General features: G+C 31.2%; 1 protein-coding gene across 4 annotated transcripts in view; it reads left to right on the top strand.

Moving 5' to 3' along the window:
- The window catches only part of LOC130452825 (protein spitz-like), a 486,395-nt gene that overhangs the window by 343,357 nt on the left and 122,560 nt on the right, over window positions 1-20,478 (top strand). For all 4 annotated transcript variants that reach the window (XM_056792290.1, XM_056792291.1, XM_056792289.1 and 1 more), the window contains one exon: window positions 12,481-12,573. In XM_056792290.1, coding sequence (XP_056648268.1) covers window positions 12,481-12,573 — 93 coding nt within the window. The remainder of the gene's footprint in view (window positions 1-12,480; window positions 12,574-20,478) is intronic.

Raw genomic sequence — 20,478 nt, 5'->3', positions numbered from 1 at the left:
CAGAATTTCTCATATTTTCAAGTCTTTGGTGTCTCAAAAAGTGAGGGAATAACTTGCAGCATAAAAAATATTTCCGTTTTTGGACGAAAAAGAACAGCTATAAATGAAATAATGAACATGTAAATTATAAGTGCACAGGAAGAACCTAACAATTCAATATCAAAACAATAGATAACGATAAAATACATTTCATTCTTATAAAGTGTAATTACACCAAGCATTAAATAAAGATGATCCTGTCAAAACATTATAGCGTTGCTATGTAATTATGAATGAAATTGATCGATTAATACATTCATGAATCACATTTTGTGGGCCGAAGAATTTATATTAAGTGGCCGGTAAGGTCACCGGATTTATCTCTACTCTATTTTTTTCCAGGGCAACTCGAAGCCTATAGTTTATATAGGATTTACGTCTGAAATGATTCGCTACTATTATTTGTTAAGAGATTAACCGAAGGTTTTCACTTTGAACATCTATTGTATGTAACTGTTGATTTCTAATTAATGATTCTGAATACAGTGTGATTTTTTCAAAATATTACTTGATGACGTGTTATCTAGAAAAATGGGACATGAACAGAAATTCTGCAAATACCACTAGATACTATGGGAAATATACAGAGAATTTTGTTTGAAACAATTTTCTATAAAAGTCGTAATTAAGCCATAAATTCGGTGTGCCGTTCATTTTGCACGACCATATATATTCCCGAAAATTAGAAGTTAGTAAGGCATTGTTAATGCATACTTGAATAAATTTGACTTATATGATATAATGATGTATGATATAAGGAAGCATTACTTGCTTACAGATTGCATGGCAATTGAAATAGATACCAAAATATTTTTCTTAAACAAATAAAGTAAAGTAAAGTCAAACGGTTATTTTATTCAATATCTTAATGGGTAGTGGACGAAAAACATTTTTTTTATTTGCGAAGTGATTTTTGGAAATCTTCAATAATCAAAATAGAAAAAATTATTATAGATCACAAAATAACTTATTTACTTTAAAAATAGAACGCCACTGAGCACGGTAAAATCATTTGGTCCTTAAAGAATTAATAGAATTACTACACAATGATACTACCACTATAAAATTCAAGAAAAAAATAGTTTGTAGACGCCACTTTGTTTAGTATTTGTTTTAGTGAAAGTTTTCAGTGAATTTGTAAACATGGAAAAAATTGGTCATCGTTACGTATTACAATACTTTTATTTGAAAGGTCTTAGCCCAATAAATATAAAATCTAAACTAGATTCTACTGTGGGTGAGACTGCTCCTTCGTTATCAACAATAAAATATTGGGTAGCCGAGTACGACCTGCGAAGACCAGCATCGCAGTGGTCGACCAAATCTTGAAATAGGAAAAACTATCAATGGCAAGTATTATGCGAACTCATTGGAAAGTTTGAGCGAAAAATCAAGCAAAAACGGCCGCATTTTGGTTAGAAGAAAGTGTTGTTTAGTCAAGACGATGCACCAGCTCACACATCCGTTATTGCAATGGCCAAATTTAATTAATTAAAAACTGAATTGCTACCTCATGTACTATTATTTCCAGACTAGAACAAATGGCTCGGTGGTGAAAGGTTTTTCAACAATGAAGAAGTGACGTCGGCAGTTAATGGCTGTTTTGAGGAGCTTGACTGGCTGCCGAACTTATTGAACATCGCTGAGAAAAGTGTATGGACCTAAAAGGAGATTACGTTGAAAAATAAATATATATTTTTTTTTCTTAAAATTTTTATGTTTTTTGTTTTCTGTGGGGCCAGGTACTTCTGGGATCATCCTCGTACATCTCGTTCAACGTCAATGTTGATATAATAAAATAATCTAACGTAATTTTTCAACATTATCTTATCAACTATTCTGACACATCTTTGAATTGGTGTGAATGTTTAATTAACGGGTTTGGAAAAAGATAATGAATAGTCTTAACATACTTACAATGTCATTACCGATAATTCGTACATTCTCCAAATTGTTTCATACAGGTTCTAACCTTATTGACGTCTATGTAATGTAAATATTACTAATCAACTTTTACGTGGGTGTTTTAAGGAAAAATTGTATTGTTATTATTATTTTTTTTTCTGTTTACACCAGCAAGTTTCTAATTTTTTCAAAATATCCAGAAAATAATGGTTTCGTGTATGTCTGTTATCACTTCTTCATTTCAATAGGGCTGTGAGGCAGTTTTTCTGCAGTACGGCATCAAAACGTGTTAGAATATCAGTAAAATATTGACCAGTAATCGTTTCCTCTTTTTCTTAATAATCAATAAAAATCACACAACACCGTGGCGATAACGTTATTGCCGGCATCCTCCTTGCACATTTTCGATTTCATGCAAATTGTTGCATATCCGTTCAGTTGAAATATTTAATTCAGTAGCTACCTCACGTACTTTTATTGGACCATCTCTAAGAGGAAGACCACAAAGTAAATGAATGTCATTTTCAAAAGCAAACAATCACTTCCAAATCATTTCATGCGACTGACCATTTTTAAGATAATCTTTACGTAACTTTTCCTCTGCTTTTCTTTGTTCTCCATGTTTATACAAAAACGAAAACAGTTTTCTTCATACTAATTATTATTTATTATTGAATACTAAATACATTAAGCATCATTACTTTATTCTGTAAGTGGAGGTGGAAATTTAGCAATTTTTTGATAACCGGAAACCTTATAAAAGGTTTTTACGGTGAAGATATAATCATTAATCCGAAATTTATTGTATTTTCATTCATTTTCTTTTGAAAATCTACATATTTTTTATGATTGATTTTTTTCTACCAATATATTATGGATATTTTTTATATTCATCATGAAAAAATCATGCATATATTCTTATTTTCGGATTCGATAAGAGGTAGGTACATTATATTATAGAACTCATCCAGATCTTAAATTTATTTCTCAATCTATCAGCAGCATAAAGATTTAGGACACGTTAGGAATGCACCGAGATAAGACGATCTAAACTGTACAGTTTAGAATTATCTAGGAAAGTCTTCAGTATGAAACAATTTTCAACAAAATCGAAATCTATCTACTACAAATATGCCTCATTCATGAATTAACTGAAGATGACTGTCATCACATAACTGAATCTTGGAGTATGTTATGAATAGAAACAAGAAAATTTAAAAACAATTTTGCCGATTACGTTTTAGTTCCGGTAGGTATAACGTTTTATTTGAAAGGTATCATAACCGACGGAACATCCGATTTTAGTTTGATAAAAACTCTATTTGGATATAAGAATACCACACTAACAAAGTACGGATTGAGTATTTTTGCCATTTTCTCTTTGGATACCTACTTTCAAATTATTTAATCTTGTGGTAAGCATTTTTGATCAAATCATTGTAGGTCATTCGTTGGAGATAGAAGGATCTCAAACTGTTTCAGATGAATAATTTTCATTGTCCAGGTTGGTTCGACCAATCATATTTGTACCAAATTCAGATATTCTTAATGGAACCATTTCTCTTCGACAGAACCAATGAGTATCCGGTAAAAGAAATTGTGCAAGAACTTGTTCAATCAGTTCCCCTTATTTACCATGAAAATTTATTAACTACAGCCTCTGAAACCTGGCGTTTTATTAGTAAACCTAGCGATACAGATTCTTCTAAAGTAATTCTGGGTACTTATAATGAATTTTTGTTGATTTGGAATAATTTTTACAATATTATTCTGATGGGCTATATCAGACTGTTATCACTGTTGAAAGGCAAGTGGCTACTTTACTCAACTCGAACAATGAATCAATTTCTGATACTCTTTTGGAATTATCTCAACAAGGAAAATCCACAGGATGAAAACTATCATTCTAAATATTTTCCTGTCCTTATCACGAATTATTCTTCTAAAAAATTTTCAATATTAATGTCCCGAGTGCATGTCAAATTTTCGATAATTTAATTTTCTCGAGTGCGCGAATGCGCACGAGAGGAAATTATGAGACAATTTGACATGCACGAGAGGGCATTTTGGCAGACTATTTCCTGAGAAAAATTTAATTTAAAATAAACAATAATTGTTCCTTTTCTTAAAATATAAAATTAAAACCAAATGATGTTTATTAATCCTAGACGAAAATTTGGCACTAGTGCAAATTATCGATAATTTGCACTAGTGCAGTATTATCGCTGAAATTTGATCGTTGCTAGGTAAACATAAAATATTACAGCTTTTTGGTTGGCTTAAATTTTTCGAAGGAAATAGTCGCAGTAATACGAGTATTAAACTTTCAATTTTTTTTGCTAGTGCGTACAGACATACGACATGACCTTATCTATTTTTTATACTTTCATTAAATTTCAATTTATTCAACCTTTTTAAAGGTATAATAATGAAATCGTCAAAAGAATCAAATATGTATAAAATTACTCAATCCTTTAGCCTAAAAACTGTCTCACTAATCCGTGTCTGAAAATTTGAAGAATTGAATATTTATATATAGACCTACCTATTCTGAACTTATCTTTTTATTGTATATTTAAGTTCAGGAGAAACTTTGAAAATATAAAAAAAAACACGTTTCAAACATTTATATTCTCTGCGCCACGCAATTTCGAGATAGATATCGAAGACCATCTATTTTGGAAACACTTCCTCTTTCATCCTTCTTTTTTTAAATACAGTGTCGCTTGCTTTTTTGAAAGAGTTTGAAATTAAAGGTGGAATATATTAGTTTTACTCAATTTTTCTACAAAAGTGTTTTAGTTCATCAAAGATATTATCCACATTATTTCAACTTTATCTAAAATGTATGCTATTATATAAAAAAGCAAAGTTGTTAGATATATTTACCAAAATTGTTAAAAGCACAATACAGTTGCTCTACTTTATTAAATAATCTGTTGGTTCGTAACGATTTTAAAGAGATAACTTTAAAAATAATTAGAAAAATACATATTATCGATTTATGATTTCGTGAAAATCATTAAAAGAACTTTCTATATATTACTATATTTTTGGAGACTCGATATGTATTCACAAGCCCAGTATCACAAAAACAGTAGTCTGTTTAAATAAATATTGTTGCACTGGCACAAGTCAAATCAGTTAGTCACTTATGCGGTGTGTTACAATAATTTTATCTCAACTAGATGTATGTACATCTATCTATGCGTATTGGAAAAAAACATCTCTGATAGTACGGTACTCGTTTTATAGTTCATAAAATTAGCCAACAGAAATTACGAATTGATGTTAGTTTTGGCCTATATGTAAGTGATTATTCACTTAACGACTTTGTTCAAACACTTCGGTTCTTCGGTCAATTCAGTAATTTTTGAAGTTTCACAAAAAGTAAGATAACATATTAAAGTCGCAATTAATCGCCTCGGATTAGCTTCATGTTAAAAAATAAGCGAAGTAATTGAATCTTTAACGACTCTGAATACACTGATAACGCAGAAAAGCGTAAGGACGCAATTTTTGGGATTTTATGAAAAGCAAAACTGAATTCATTCGAACGAACACTTTAGGTAAACTTAAAGACTGGATTTTCAATATGACGTGACAATTATAACAAGGGATTTGTGAAAACGATTTATTATATTTCCGGGAAACTTAAGATTTCAATCTAAAAATAGACCCATTGAAAGATATGGTTTTTGATGATGCTATAATGATGGTACAGACAAAAGGGCGCGCCTAAAGAAAAGATAATCCAATATTTAAAATATTTGAAATGATAGGCAAGATTGTGGAAAACTAGAAAACAACTTGTAAGAAGTTATTTAAATTACTATCATCTGAGTCCCTCAAACTATACCTAAAGCTAAGAAATACACATAATTAAAAAATGCGAGCCAGAACGCTGCGATGCACTACAAATATAGCTCAAGCTCATTGGCATATAACAATTTTCCACAAATTAAGTACATTGAATGTACGTTTAATATTAATATAAAATTGATTCATTGCTGTCGGCCCTTTCATTATATAATCGCAACGAATAGCATTCGAGCAATCGAAAATAATAGAAATTTATTTTTAACTCGGAAACTAATCGATTATTGTTGAAGCTACTGAAATATTATAACTAATCAAATCGAGCAATATGATTTAACGCATTTTTTAGAGTTTTTACAAAGACAACATAGTACCAAACTTCAGAATTGATACAGGCCAAACTGCGGATGTTCCTAATAATTCAGAATATTCGGAATTTCTTCGTACGGTTTTGTTTAGTTAGATAACCGAATAATAATAATAGACTCTAGATAGATAGATTCGTTGAGCTTAGAGTATTTGCTTAAAATAAAAGGGTACTGTGATTTAAAACAAAATTGTAATATATTTAGAAGAAACTGTCATACGCATAATATCGTCAGGTATGGTTGAGTGGACGACACAAACTGTTCTTTAAATACAACGTGTTCTAAAACAAAACGTGTTATGATTCTTCATGCGTTAAGTAGTCTTCTGCCAATTATTCCGAAAACATGGCAATCGATTTTTTTTTAAAAACGGTTTTTAACTAAAATTTCAATGAAATTAGTAATTGTTATGGAAAAGACATCCTACCATTCCCGAATATTGAATAAAACAACCAACATCAGTACGAAATGAAACGATTTCATGAAAATTAATAATATTAATATCCATGAGAAAATTACCGTTGACCAAAATTAATTAGAATGATAAATAGTCGGGACCAAGAAAATAAATACGTCATAATATTGTTTGCAATCGGTATTGAAATGATTTGAGGTATGTAAAAAGTCTTTTACGTAAACATAATCAGTCGTCAGCTTTAAGCGCAGCTGTTGTTGACAATATTCGTCAAAAATTCCGTGACAATTGTAGTAATGATTGACAAAATTGCGTGTTTCTTGTTAAGCAAACAGACTTCAGAAGATTCTACAGTTGTGCTTGGAACAAAATTATAGATAAAATTGAAACAAAACTCCATATTCTAACAAAATGCCCTGGTTCTTGCTTGGCAGACATTTTTTTCATAGAGACTGACCATAAAGATCAATTACAAAAAGTTAAATCACAAATATAGAGAGTTTTGTATGTACGCTAATGTTAATGTCCTATATTAATATGAAAGAAGAACGAAAACAGTTTCAATAGTTCCGAATTTATAAAATATATATATATATATATATATATATATATATATATATATATATATATATATATATATATACGCACGAGTTTGTTTTCAATGGGATTAAAAATTTGAATTTTTGTAAGTTGTGGTAGTTGTAGAGGTGCCTTGGTTGCTGATTCCAATGGCTTAAACTTCTTCACAAGAAGTAGTTCTAGGCGTCTTCAGATATAGCCAATGTTAATGAGCAACATCGGCCTGTCAAATAGATCCTGCAAATACTGCTCTAGGTGGGAATATGTTGGATGCTTGTTGTGTACTTGGGACTCGAACTATTTCGGCCACATAACTAAGCCAAAACATTTGCTTCCAACCTCAAAACCGAATGTCCAAGCACTACCAGCCTTCTTTGTAAAAATAGCAACCTACTGCATCAAATTCAATTAGATTATTTTTGCTCTAATCCAGTATGCTTTCAAGATTGGTATTGTGATAGTAATCTTTTGTTGTCTACAAGATTGAGGGTTTTTTGGGGCGATTGAGTTAAATGACGTCACTACTGTACTGTCGATGGCGAAGCTATAGGTCGACTTGTTATTTTGTCAAGTATATCGTTGCTATACACGAGAAAGAGAGTAGATGGCAAGATGCATCTCTAGGCAACACCAGTGTTAACCTTAGAATCTCCTGTAGTGTGTCCATCGTTGGCGACCTGGTTGAATCAATCTTTGAGAAAGATACCAAGTCCGTAGATAAGTGGGGGCTTTCTTTTATTTGATAGGTTGGCATACCTGCTAAAATCATTGAATGTATCTAGAGCGATTACTTTCTATATAGTTTCGTTTCAGTCATATGCTGGTGACATAGGCCAGAAGATCTGCGGTTAATTAATGTTTACGTAAGTCGTATTGGTGATCACTGATAATGTTAATTCAAAATTTGCTGTTTTAAAGGGAATTAAAAATACCTCTATACTATTAATTTTATTTCTATATATATATTATGCTGGTATATGCATATATTCACATGAATTTGTATTATTCCAACATATATTAAATTTAACTTGCAAATATATTGTCATACCTGATTGCAGATGTGCAGCTACTGATTAAATTTGTGTTCTTGACCATTTCATCAATCTGTATGTTTTTGTAATTTGAGCTAAATAAATTTTTTTATTGCGAACAGTCAATGAAATAATTTTAAAAATAAGTTCACTTGTTTTAAAGTAGCTTTCGATTTATATTATTTTTTATAAAAATACCATCCAACTTTCAAAAATCAAATCCGAAAATATCCTTGTATATGTAGGATCGAAACAAACTATAGAAGGGTTTCCGTATCTTAACTTCCACTGCGTAAGATTTTCTATATTTGGGTCAATGAACCCCTTAGTTCAATCCCTATGAAGCGACTGAAACTTTTTGTCATGTTTGCTGAAGGATAAGAATTGAAGTTGGAAGACCATTTTGGGTATTTTTGAAAGATAAAGGATACAATCAATAAACAGAATGGATTCTGCCTCCAATAAAAATTTGTTATTGGTGCTTACAGAGCACTTTATATGAAAATGGCTGTTACGAGATACATAATAAGCGTCTTTGTAAATAGAATAGTCATTCCATAAATTATATTATTTTTGATAATATTACATGTGATACAAAAGGAAAAGTAGGCCATTTGGGTGGTAACTGTTGATGATGGTTTCGTTTTAATATCATCTTCAGATCTACAGTAAGATATATACAGAAAATCCTCGCTGGATATTTGATAAACAACAATACTTTCTGATTGGCTACGAAATACAATAGAGTGTATACAATGTTGGAAAACATTTTAATGAATTCACTCTTAATCTTTCAATGTAAATTTCAACAGAAGAACGTTGTGAAAATCTGGACTTCTTCCCATAAAAATGTTTTTTACCTGCATTGAAAGGTTTTTGTATGAATAGGGGTAAAAACTCAAGGATTCACCAATGTAACTAGTTTCAATAATAGTTTATTTACTTTCTCAATTATAAGTCCTCACTAAATTTCAAAGCCTGATGAATGAATCTAACGAAATTTAGTTATCCTGGAGCTTAACGATATCAATAATTGATATAAATTGGAGTTCTTGTCCAAGGATAGTAACATTTCCAACTGTAACTCTCATAATATTGCTTCGAAACAAGAAAGGGTTTCGATATCATTGAATTGAGGCAAAACTCATTTGAGTGTCTTAACCAGTTAGTTCTCCTTTTTCGATATCGTTAGTACCATAAAAATATTCAAAACAAGTATTGTAAAACAGGAACAAAATCGAGACGAGATGCCATAATATGAAGTTCTAAATTGTAGATTGAGTCGTGGCTTTTACCTAAAAAGATATTTGTGCGTGACTTGATTTCATTGTTCTATCTCCAAAATACTTTTTCCAAAACAAGCATGGATGTTTTTTGTTCTTCTTCGAAAGTTATTAGCACTACTCATTCGAGGTGAATATCATGAATCTTTTAGATTGTCTTAGGCCTAGAATGTTTCTCCAGAAAAATTCCATCTGATCCTTAAGCGTTCCATTCAGTTCGTTGTTGAAGTTATGATGCCAAAGTAGGGCTTAGTGCCTTCAGAATGAAGCCTTAGCTGTAATGACAGTTTTTTCCTTTTAAATTGTAAAAGGTTCTTTGTGTTATTCTTCCTCTGCCTCGAAATTGTGTATTCAAATAATTTGTTTCTTGGATTATTTGTGAATTATATCCTATTTTTTAAACAATGTATGAACGTGAAGATCCCAAAAAGTTAACAAATCTTACAAAGATGATACTTTATGATATAATACTTTTTGTTTGATTCCTAGAGCGTTAAATGGAATAATTTCTAAGCTTCTCTATAACTTTAACCTAACCGCTTGGAGAAGCGAAAGAAAATAATTTCTTTAGATACATTGTACGCCACTGATACTTGTAAAATATCGAATCGGCGCCAGGCGTCGATATCGCGAGTGCCAAAGCGTCTTTTTATTCTCTTCACAACGATTTGTTTTCATATCAATCAAATCGAAAAGTTTTCGCAGTCTCGGGCGAGTCTGCATAAATTGAATCGTTTAAAGTTAGTGTTAATTGCTTTTGTTTATGTTCTATATAGAATCTATGCATGTACTTTGATTGAAGTTCATTTTATCTTTACCGCAGTATATTTTCACAGATTTCAAACAAGGCGCGTATTCTCTTCCCTTTAATCAGGTTTATAAAGAAAACGATCAGTTAATAATTTAAAGAATGTAACCAGTTAAAATAAAATTAGAAAGTTCCTGTTTTAAATGATATTAGATTTTTTCAATCAAATCGATACCAAAAGGTCGAAAATACTACAAATTTCGTAGAGTATTATTTAGTAAATAATTTGTTGGAAACTATCGTGAACTCGATGCTTTATTTGATGGCATTACAAACTGCAATAGGCCTTGGAACTCCCAAAATTGCCTTCAGTCTGTTTTAATGTTAAAAACATCTTTCCATCTCTTATAATTAGGTCTCTTATCATACTATCCATTCATATAGATTTCGGTCGTCGTCTTGTTCTTATGTTGTCCAATGTCCATCTTTTGCACGTGTCCAAATCTTCCCAACCTTCATCTATATAGACCTATATAGACCTATAGACCTTAATAGGTCTATAGATCCTTCATCACTCTCCTTTCTAATATAATTTTACTTGTTCATATCAAACTTTTACTGTATTATGTCATACTTAAACCCTTTTCTACTTCTTGTCCGTATATGGCCGAGCAATTTTATTTATTGTTTCTTTACCCTTTCCGCTACAAACTTTTTAGATACTCAAATACTAAAAACTTATTTGAAATTTCCTCTTCATATGCCGTCAATACGTCACTGTCGCTGTTAAATCGCATGTGAGCATTTTCATTCCACGCAAACCTGTTTTTGGACGCCGGCGCCGTTGTTTGTTTATGGGTGTTGTAATATACCAGTCGGCAGTCACTGTTCTTTGATTTTCCAGTGCAATCCACCAAACCACTTTTCGAGAGGAACGCAGCTGTAATTTTCCACCAATATATCGTGAGCTTTAAATTTTTATAGGTAGTAATTCACCTCCAAAGCACCAAACTGCATTTTGGTTTTAAAATCATATTTATATCAACACGATGTTAAAATAGGTCTTGCAACGTCCATTGTAAGATTTTGCTATCTAATTTGGCACAATCCTAGTTAGTTAACAAATGAGAAACCAATCTTGAACTTAGTTTTCCACCTACAAATAGAAGATGTTGCCGAAAGACTTCACATTTGAAAAATTATCTTTGTATATCATTATTTTTTGTTCCGATATTTTTATTTTCTACTCTTTTTATTATAGTCATCATATCCATACATCATCGCGAATTTTAATTTATTTTCTTCTCGGTTTTCATTGCTATAAATTTGTTCTTAAACAGAGCTTGATTTGCAAAATAACCTTTGTTTCCAAGCTCTATTTTTTCCTTGATTGTAGTACACAATTTTATCATACTTGAAGTGCCAATTGCAAACTAAAACCAATCAATTCTAAAACATAACCAATAGTTTTGTATCAATTTCATTCTGCAATATTCAACTTAAACTTCCAAAAGAAAAATGAATCAGCGTTACTCTCTAAAATATATCATTTCCTTAGTCAAAGTTAAATAATGCAGTTAGTAAATAGCTCAGTTTGCGAATCAAAACGGATTCCCAACCACATACTAACCAATGTAAAATCGTATACGCGTGCTTGATTCGGGTTCCAACTTTACCACGAACGTTTGAGGACTACAGGAAAAGTTTACTCATCAACTGAATGTTCCTACTTACTATTGTATATTTTTGTTATTTTTATGTTAAATCTTCTTAAATCTTGAAACGTGGATGAATTCCAATGAAGTAAATAGTTTAGTTCAACAATTCTGGGTATTGCGCTTCAAGAAGTACAACTCGTAGTTGTAAAAAATCCTATAACTGCTAATTTGATATCAATAATTAACTGTTATTAAAAATTCAGAAGTAAAACAACCACAAATTTTGATTTGGAATCAGACCTGCAGACGAAGTTATTAGCTATTGTACCATATTTATTTCAACGAGGCGTCAATCAGTCCAATATTTCCACTTGTTTGTTGCTTTCTCGTTGAAAACCGAATATTTTAGAACATCTTTTTCTCGGAAAAAATACATTAAAAATTTCACTGATTCATTTCATCACATTTATATGTCATCACTGTTTAACAATAATTTTGATCTATTTCTGGGTTGTGCTATATATTTTACTAATGTAGCGACAATTATGTAAACCAGAATCATGAATATCAGTTGCCATTCAATTAAAATAAAGTATCTGATCTCAATATAAATAATTATGTTTCTTTTGTTTTAGGTCGAAGACGACTACATTTATATCATCACAAATATCCGCCTCCTTGGGCTTTCCTGTTATTAGTTTTAGTATCTTCATTAATTAGTATAGTAGGTAAGTAATTTTCCACAAATCTGTCATTTAATTTGATGCTCACATTGTTTATATAATCAATTGATGCTACCATAAAGTCACTCTTTATGTTTAATTTATGCAATTTTTATAAAGTTTTGCACAACAATTGTTTTAGGGTTGATCTCTGAAGATCAGTAGTATTCTTTGCAAGCTCTTCATATGTATAAAGCTTTTACTTAATGGCTATTAATACACATTGTATAGACATACTTTTCCATTTTAATATTTGTAGTTTTTAATACAAATTATTATGATTGTATATAATTCATGATAACTAGAACAGAACACAATTTTGTTGAAAATAATTACACACACTCAATTTTAACCTCCTGAATCTTGCCCAGCAAAACTTAATTTCTAAACCACTGTACATTGTAAACCATAGGATTTCTATGTATCATCTATCAGTTAAAATCCATTACGTCCTTATGAATCTCAGTAAACTCCAATTTAGCCTGTCGGGGCCCCTACTACAAAATGGTACGGCTATGAACCGTTTAATAAATTGCGTGCTAGTAATATGTGATTTATAAATTTGATATAAACTCTTCGGGTAGACTTATCGCTAATGCATGTAATGCAAATTCATGATAATGATATTACTATATTTTAGTATTTTTTTCATGAAATATCTATTAATATTTTGTACATAACTACTCGAAAAAAATTTTCATTAAGATACTGAATAAATATTGCAATTTTCCCTTAAATGTATTACATTCCATCGATTTATATCATCTAGATCATAATCTTCTTAATTATGGGAATCTTAATGCTAATTTCCCCAACTGGGTGGTATATTTTGTCATATAGAGTGGCGCAATAGAACGTGCATTTATTATGTATAAGCTAAAAAAATATATACATAAGGTATTGTTGAAATAAAAGTTTTGATGATTAGGTAATTAAATGAAGTTTATTATTTAAAAATAACATCATCTAAATAACGGTCCTCTCGAAGACGGCACTCCTCTAAACGCAAACGCAGATTTGTGAAAAATCTTGTCAATAAATCTCGGGTGATTGCTGCCATTTCCTAGCGGATATTTTCCTTTAGCTGACTGATGTCTCTCGGATTGTTTATGTAGACTTTATGTTTGAGGTGCCCCCATAAATAAAAATCAAGAGGCATCAAGTCAGGGCTACGTGGGTGCCAAGGGATATCTTTTGGAAATTAGTCTTGCAGGAAACATCTGCCTCACAGCCGCCATAGAGTCATTTGATGTGTGACAGATCACTCCGTCTTGTTGGAACCAAGTTCTCGTATACGCTATTCTTGATCTCGCAAGTTCTGGAGTCAAATATCCCTCTAACATCGCAAAATAGCGGTCAGTGTTAACGGTGATGTTTCGTCCTCGTGATTCTTCGATGATGAAAGGGCCAATAATTCCTTTGCTTTAGAATGTTGCCCATACCGTTAATTTCGGACTATGCAGTGGTTTTTGATGCTTCATTTTTTATTTTTGTCGGTACAATAACAACAATTTTGTCGGTTTACGAACCCATTTAAATGAAAATGAGTCTCATCGTTGGATCTCGAGGTGCATTCTATTTAATGATTGCTTCAATATTACCACGTAATCAGCAGTTCATTTCTTCAGACAAACTTGTGACAAGAATCCTTTCTTTTTATCAACAGTAAGGACACAGCACACATTAAGGCATTCCGTCCGTACATATTAGTGTTCGTATATGATTTTGTTATGCTGAAGCCATTTTTTCAATGTCCGAGGACGTTATTTTTTTCTATATAGCAGGAATTATTTAGGCTATACTTACAATGGATGCGAATTCGGGCGAAAATGTGTTGGATGAGTTTCCAAATATAAATTCTAATTCTTTATTATATAAACCCTACAACAATATAAACACTGGTATTCACTAATAGTGTTGAGGTCTGTAGCAACTTTCTCCTGCTCTTGCTGAGCAATATCTTTTTTATGTTTCTGTCTTCATGTTCCACAATCACTTGGTCTCCAACATCAGAATTATCAATGAATCCTTATTCGTATTGAAATAATCAAATCACTTCAATTGCATACTCGAAGAAACACAAAACAGATCGCTCTGATAGTTTTGATGTCGTTTTACATGTCCTGACGTGATAACTGCTGCCCGAAATCACATCAACCGTGTTGAAACAAGAAGTAACAAGTTTAAACCCGTTCCATTGTCTTAGCCTGCTGCAATAGCCTCTTTATTGACATTGTGTATACATTGTTTCAAATTCATCAACAAATTTCATAAGGGGGTACTGGAACGTTTGTGGAATGGTCGCTAAGAGACTTCCTGTCTCACCAAATTACTAAACAATTTAGCGTCTTGAAAGCCATTATAAATAGTATTTACCCCTTAGGATAGATACTTGGAAATATCTAAGTTTTACTCTATAAAAAGGGTGAACTTCGGCATGGCATAATTACACCTTGATGGAGATTTACACAGCAGATTTTTCGTGAAAGTACGCCAATAGCGTAGGAAACTGCAGTAGGACTTATGATTGGCACAATTTCTTGAAGTATTGATCGTTGCTTCATAACTGTTCCTTGATTGTTGATAAATTAACAATGTTTATGATGCTATAAAAACTAGTCAAAACCAAAATTATCCAATCAAGTCCATAAAATTCCAAGAATAAATTCTGCGAGAGGAAAAAAATATTATTTACTAGTCACGAACTTCATAGCCAGCTACCGCTGGAGCGCAAATTAGTTGGCGATTAGTAAATGTTACTTTAATCTCTTATACAGTAGTGTAAATAACCATTTATTGATATTTATCATTGACATAAGAACATTCATTCAACAAGTACTTTCCCATTGACTAAAAGCACGATATATCAAATTGCCTTCCAATAGGAATGTTGATCTTGTGGCAACAATTGAAAACCTTTGTGGAGATGGATATAAATCAAATATAATAATAACGATAATGTAATTTAAATCATACTTTTTCACATAAAAAAATTGATTCATTTGGTAGGTTTTTAAGAAATATCTGTGCCGGTGTCGGTTACAACGATGGAATAAGAGAAAGGCAGTCAAAGGTAATAGTTTGTTGAATTAGAATTCTGTTACCTTTTTGTAAATGATTTCTTCGTATTTCTAGATCACACCTCGTATATCATAATTTAGAGGAGCTATTTGTAAACTAATCTAATCTTTAGAAATTATCCAAAAATATAATAAATTGCCAAAAAAAGAAACCTTACAACTTTCCAGTAGAGTTAACATCGCGATTGTAAATTGTTCTCTTTCATGGCAGAAACATCCATTAACTTTTTTTATTCTCTTGAAAACACAAATAGAGTAATGCCTTCAGAGAATATTAAGTACTCCACTTTCCCAAATATTGCATGCTAGATTAGAATTATCGATAATTGCTCGATAACTCTGAACAAGTCGAAGAATGATTGATACTAAGCTATCGCATTTTTGGTTTCTATTTGTTTTCAAATAGTAAGTCACATACATAAATTATGATTATATATATATTGAGATGATCCAGGCATTCGAGAAAATGATTATGATCGATCTAGGATAAGATGAGTTCAGGTTTTATAGAGATAGAAGAAATGTTTGTAATTAAACATAAAGTATCCTGAGTTTGTTTGTTAGGTATTAGATCTTATCTTCTCATAGTTCAAATTATTGTCAGTGTCATCTATTTTTGTATAAATTCAATTGTATATAGGCAGTCTGTCTTTTCTGTTCTTTTCAATCTTCTCATTTAATTTTCATAATTTACCTTCTTCAGCTTTTCTTGGATCTCATCTGCTTGTCTGCTATTAATTGCTTCTCTCATTGAAGCATTGCTGTCATTTTTAAGCCCTTGTTTTTCTGTACCTTATTCGCCCTTAATTTGCCTTAATATACGTACGTACGTATATAGAGGGTGTTTCTGAATTCATGGGACAAAATTCAGGAGGTGATTGCTCTTATGAAATCGAGTTTTTTCTACAACAAAATTTCCTCAGACCTCCCCCTTTCCGAGATATAACCCTTAAAATGTGGTGACTAAAATTGAGTTTTTTATTTTTTTCTAAACGTGTACCGCAATTCAAGACACGTAGGCTACGTTTTTTATCTTAGCTAGAGGTGATCATTTCCAGCATTTATTATGAATTTTATTACATTTTACACCCTTACTGTTTACCAGTTAATTCATTGAAAAAATTATAAATTATAATGTTTATTTTTTTTCTCTGTAGATATTGGTTTTGTGAAAAAAATAAAAAATAAAAAATATTTTTAACAAAACAATTATTTAGAGTTATAATTTTATTTCATAAAACTTCATCCTTAAAAAATGTTTTGATACGAATTGTAGCAATGGTTGCTAATTTCAACCCCATGTAATGTAATAGGAATATTGAAACAATACCCGTAGTTAGCCCTTTGCGAGTGCAGGAAAACTACAGAATTTCAAGTTTCCACCTTAACTTAAATTTTAGGAAAAAAAAATAAAAACTCGATTTTGTCCCATTTTCATGTCAGATTTGCACACTTGTCAAATATTAAAATATCTAATCATCCTGATTGGATATGTAAGAAAAAAGTACAACCCTTTATTATATTATATTATATTAAACTGTCATCTTGCAGTACTTGCAATATTGAATATGAAACAATTGTCAAATTCCTCAGAATAGACAGGGTGTTTCTAAATTCATAACAGAATTTTCTCAGCGGCCCCCTTTTCGAGATATCGCCCTTAAAAGGTGGTGTCTACAATTGAGTTTTTATTTTTTTTTTTCAATAAAGCTAGAAACTTATTTTGAATTGAATTATATTTTTACTTCAAAAAAATTTTAGCAAAAAGAATAAAAACTCTAATTTAGTCTCCACCTTTTAAGGGTGGGCTGTGGAAAGTTTGTTAAAAGAAAGACTCATCTTCATTTCATACGAGCAATCAGTTTCTGAAGTTTGTGGTATCAATTTAGGAACACCCTGTATAAATTTCGTAAGTTTTATACTTGAAATATTTGTATGATGAGCATAAAATAAGGGTTATACCGTGTGAATCTACAGGACAAGCTTCGAATCTGCTGAGTATATAAGGCTATAGCTACATCCCACAGAAATATTACTTTTTAATTGAAGATACTTTCACGAGATATGTGGATTTCATCCAATATTGTGCATACCTGCATACCTCTTGTTGAGTCCTAATACTATACCCAACAGCACTCATGCATTTTGATTGATAGCATTTTAACAAAAATATTTGGTTAATACAAGTAAATATTAAATTAACAAAACAGAATTGTGTGCAGATATCTCAAGTGTACGAGATCTTTCTATTAAATATCGAGACTGCGCGTCTAGAGGGTGTCCTAGACGGGTGGGGTAAGAAACGAGTAGTGCGTTGGGTATCTAGATATCTTATCTATGCACGTCCCAAAACACGGGCACGCAAATCAAAATTCAAGGCAATGTTTGATCATTTTTTTTTTCGACATAAATATTATCGTGATGTCTGAATGGATAAGACTGTCAACCAGACTTACTATTTGTCAGTTTCGGCAACACTGCGAAAACTAGTTCGTAAAAAAACGGCTCGAATTGTGGAAGAATAACTCGTGAATTTTGCATCAGGACAACGCATCTGTGAAGCAGTACTTGGCCAGTAAGCGCGGTCCAGTGCTCGAACACCCGTCGTACTCACCAGATTTGGCACAGTGCGATTTTTTTTTGGTTTCCGAAGATAAAATCTGCTTTGAAAGGAATCCAATTTGAGTCGATGGAAGCGGTAAAGCAAAAAACGGTATAACTCCTAAAGGCACTCAGCAAAGAAGACTTCCAGTACTGCTTCGATCAATGGAAAAAAACTTATGGAAAGGTGTGTGGCGAGCGGAGGGGAATATATTGAAGTGGAGCATTCGAATATAGAATAATTTTTATATTATAACCCTTATTCGTAACCATTGTCGTTATTTAATGGCCAGACCTCGTATATAATTATTATAAACGAGTTTTCCTTCACTCTCTGAAGACGATTACGTAGTTATCGAAATGCTTTTCAAACAGTGTAATTGTCAGTGTTGGTAGTGTAAAACATTTAATCAGTATTACAAACTAAGTATAAAATAAAAACTCATGGAATTCTTTTACTTAATTTGTAAAACTTGCAGGCATTATATTTGTTACCTTCATTATTCAGTATTTTCTTTATAGGTCATTGAATGTTTAATCTGTTAACATACCAGCATAGAAAAAGTCCAATTTCCTTGTAACAATAATAATAATTCGCATACCACAAGTTACTTGTAAATTTGTATATTATTCTATGGAAAAAGCATCAAATATCCTAATAATAGAAGTTAGGTAAAAAATATTTGACACAATCGTCAGGCTACATTTAACACGTATTTAATTTATATGTAAATACATGCATCGAAACATTAATTATATTGAACATAAGAAATTTATTTTCAGTTGAAGCCGTAAATAAAGTTTCCTCACAATTGAAATAATGAGGATTCATGTTTATAGTCCAGGAGGAATCGGCGCATCAGTGTCGAAAACTATTCCACCTCAATTTTTATATGCTGATGATATAAATGCATGTTGCCATGGGGCAACCTCGTGCCATATTCTGTAAACCGAATTTGTTTAAACAATTGCAAAGAATTTTTCAACCGGATAATTTTTTTTTAATTCTTTATTGAAATCCAATTGAAAATGAATTTCGCGATAAGGTTAATATTTTTAGAGATATGTACCAAATTTTGGTACTTATGAACCATGAAAATATATTAAAAAAATAGAATATAAATATTTCTTTTTCTAATACTTTAAACAGTTTAAACAATAGTTAATAAAATTCTTAATAGAGATTTGAGAAAATTTCATTGGTTATACCTGTTTTTAATCGTTTTTTATCATCTATCTTAAAAACTATTAACGTTATTAAGATTGTCAAAGGAAGCAAAGTTATTAATAATTAAATTGTCTACAATTTGTTTTTGATATTTTTTTTTCTGGAATAATTTGTAAGTTGGTGTTTTTGAAACCGTTGGCGATATTCACACTGAACACACTGTTTACATCACCAACACTCACAATTACACTGTCTGATCTGTTTACCTTCGGTCTCTGAAGATGATACTTATCGAAACGCACGTCATACAGTGTAATTGTGTGTTGGTGTAGTGGTGGTGTAAACAGTGTGTTCAGTATGGAATCAATTTTACAAAAGTTATTCAAGCATGAATCGGAACATGAAGTTTAAACCAATTTTTTATCAGTTTATTGTTTTTTGTTATAGTATTAATTTATGCATTTTTATCAACAATAATAAGATATAATGATATTTGAACATTTTTTGGAATCATAATTATATACTCGTATAAATAATAAAAATATGTTGGTATATACTTGTTAGCGCGCGAAATTAACAACCAAAAAAACAGGTGTAACCAATCACCACCACCACCTTAAATCTTTATTGAGAATATTATTAACTATTGTATAAGGAATTGAAAAAAAAATAATTTATATTCGATTTTTTTTGTCAATATATTTTTCTTTAGTCGAAAGTACCCAAGTTTGAGATAAATTCATCTTTACAAATATTAACCTTAGTCATCGAACCTTTCTTAATTGTATTTCAATAAAGAATATAAAAAATTGTGATGTTGAATGATAACAATTCCTTGTAATTGTTTGTACAATTTCGGTTTAAGCAATATGGCACGGGGTTGTTCCATGACAACTTGGGGAGAAATGCTAAAGTTTTCTATATAGGTAATAATAGCAATCATAAGAATTTGGTCATTTTCAATGCATGACTCGGTACATTGGTGCTAGAAATTGTTGGTGTACCGACAAAATAACTGGAATTTCAACTTGCTAAAATTACTTTAACCTAATCAATAATCCT

Source organism: Diorhabda sublineata, chromosome 2, assembly GCF_026230105.1.
Source record: "Diorhabda sublineata isolate icDioSubl1.1 chromosome 2, icDioSubl1.1, whole genome shotgun sequence".
Taxonomy (NCBI): domain Eukaryota; kingdom Metazoa; phylum Arthropoda; class Insecta; order Coleoptera; family Chrysomelidae; genus Diorhabda; species Diorhabda sublineata.
Note: the sequence above shows the minus strand (reverse complement) of the source record. Positions and strands in the feature narration are given on the sequence as shown.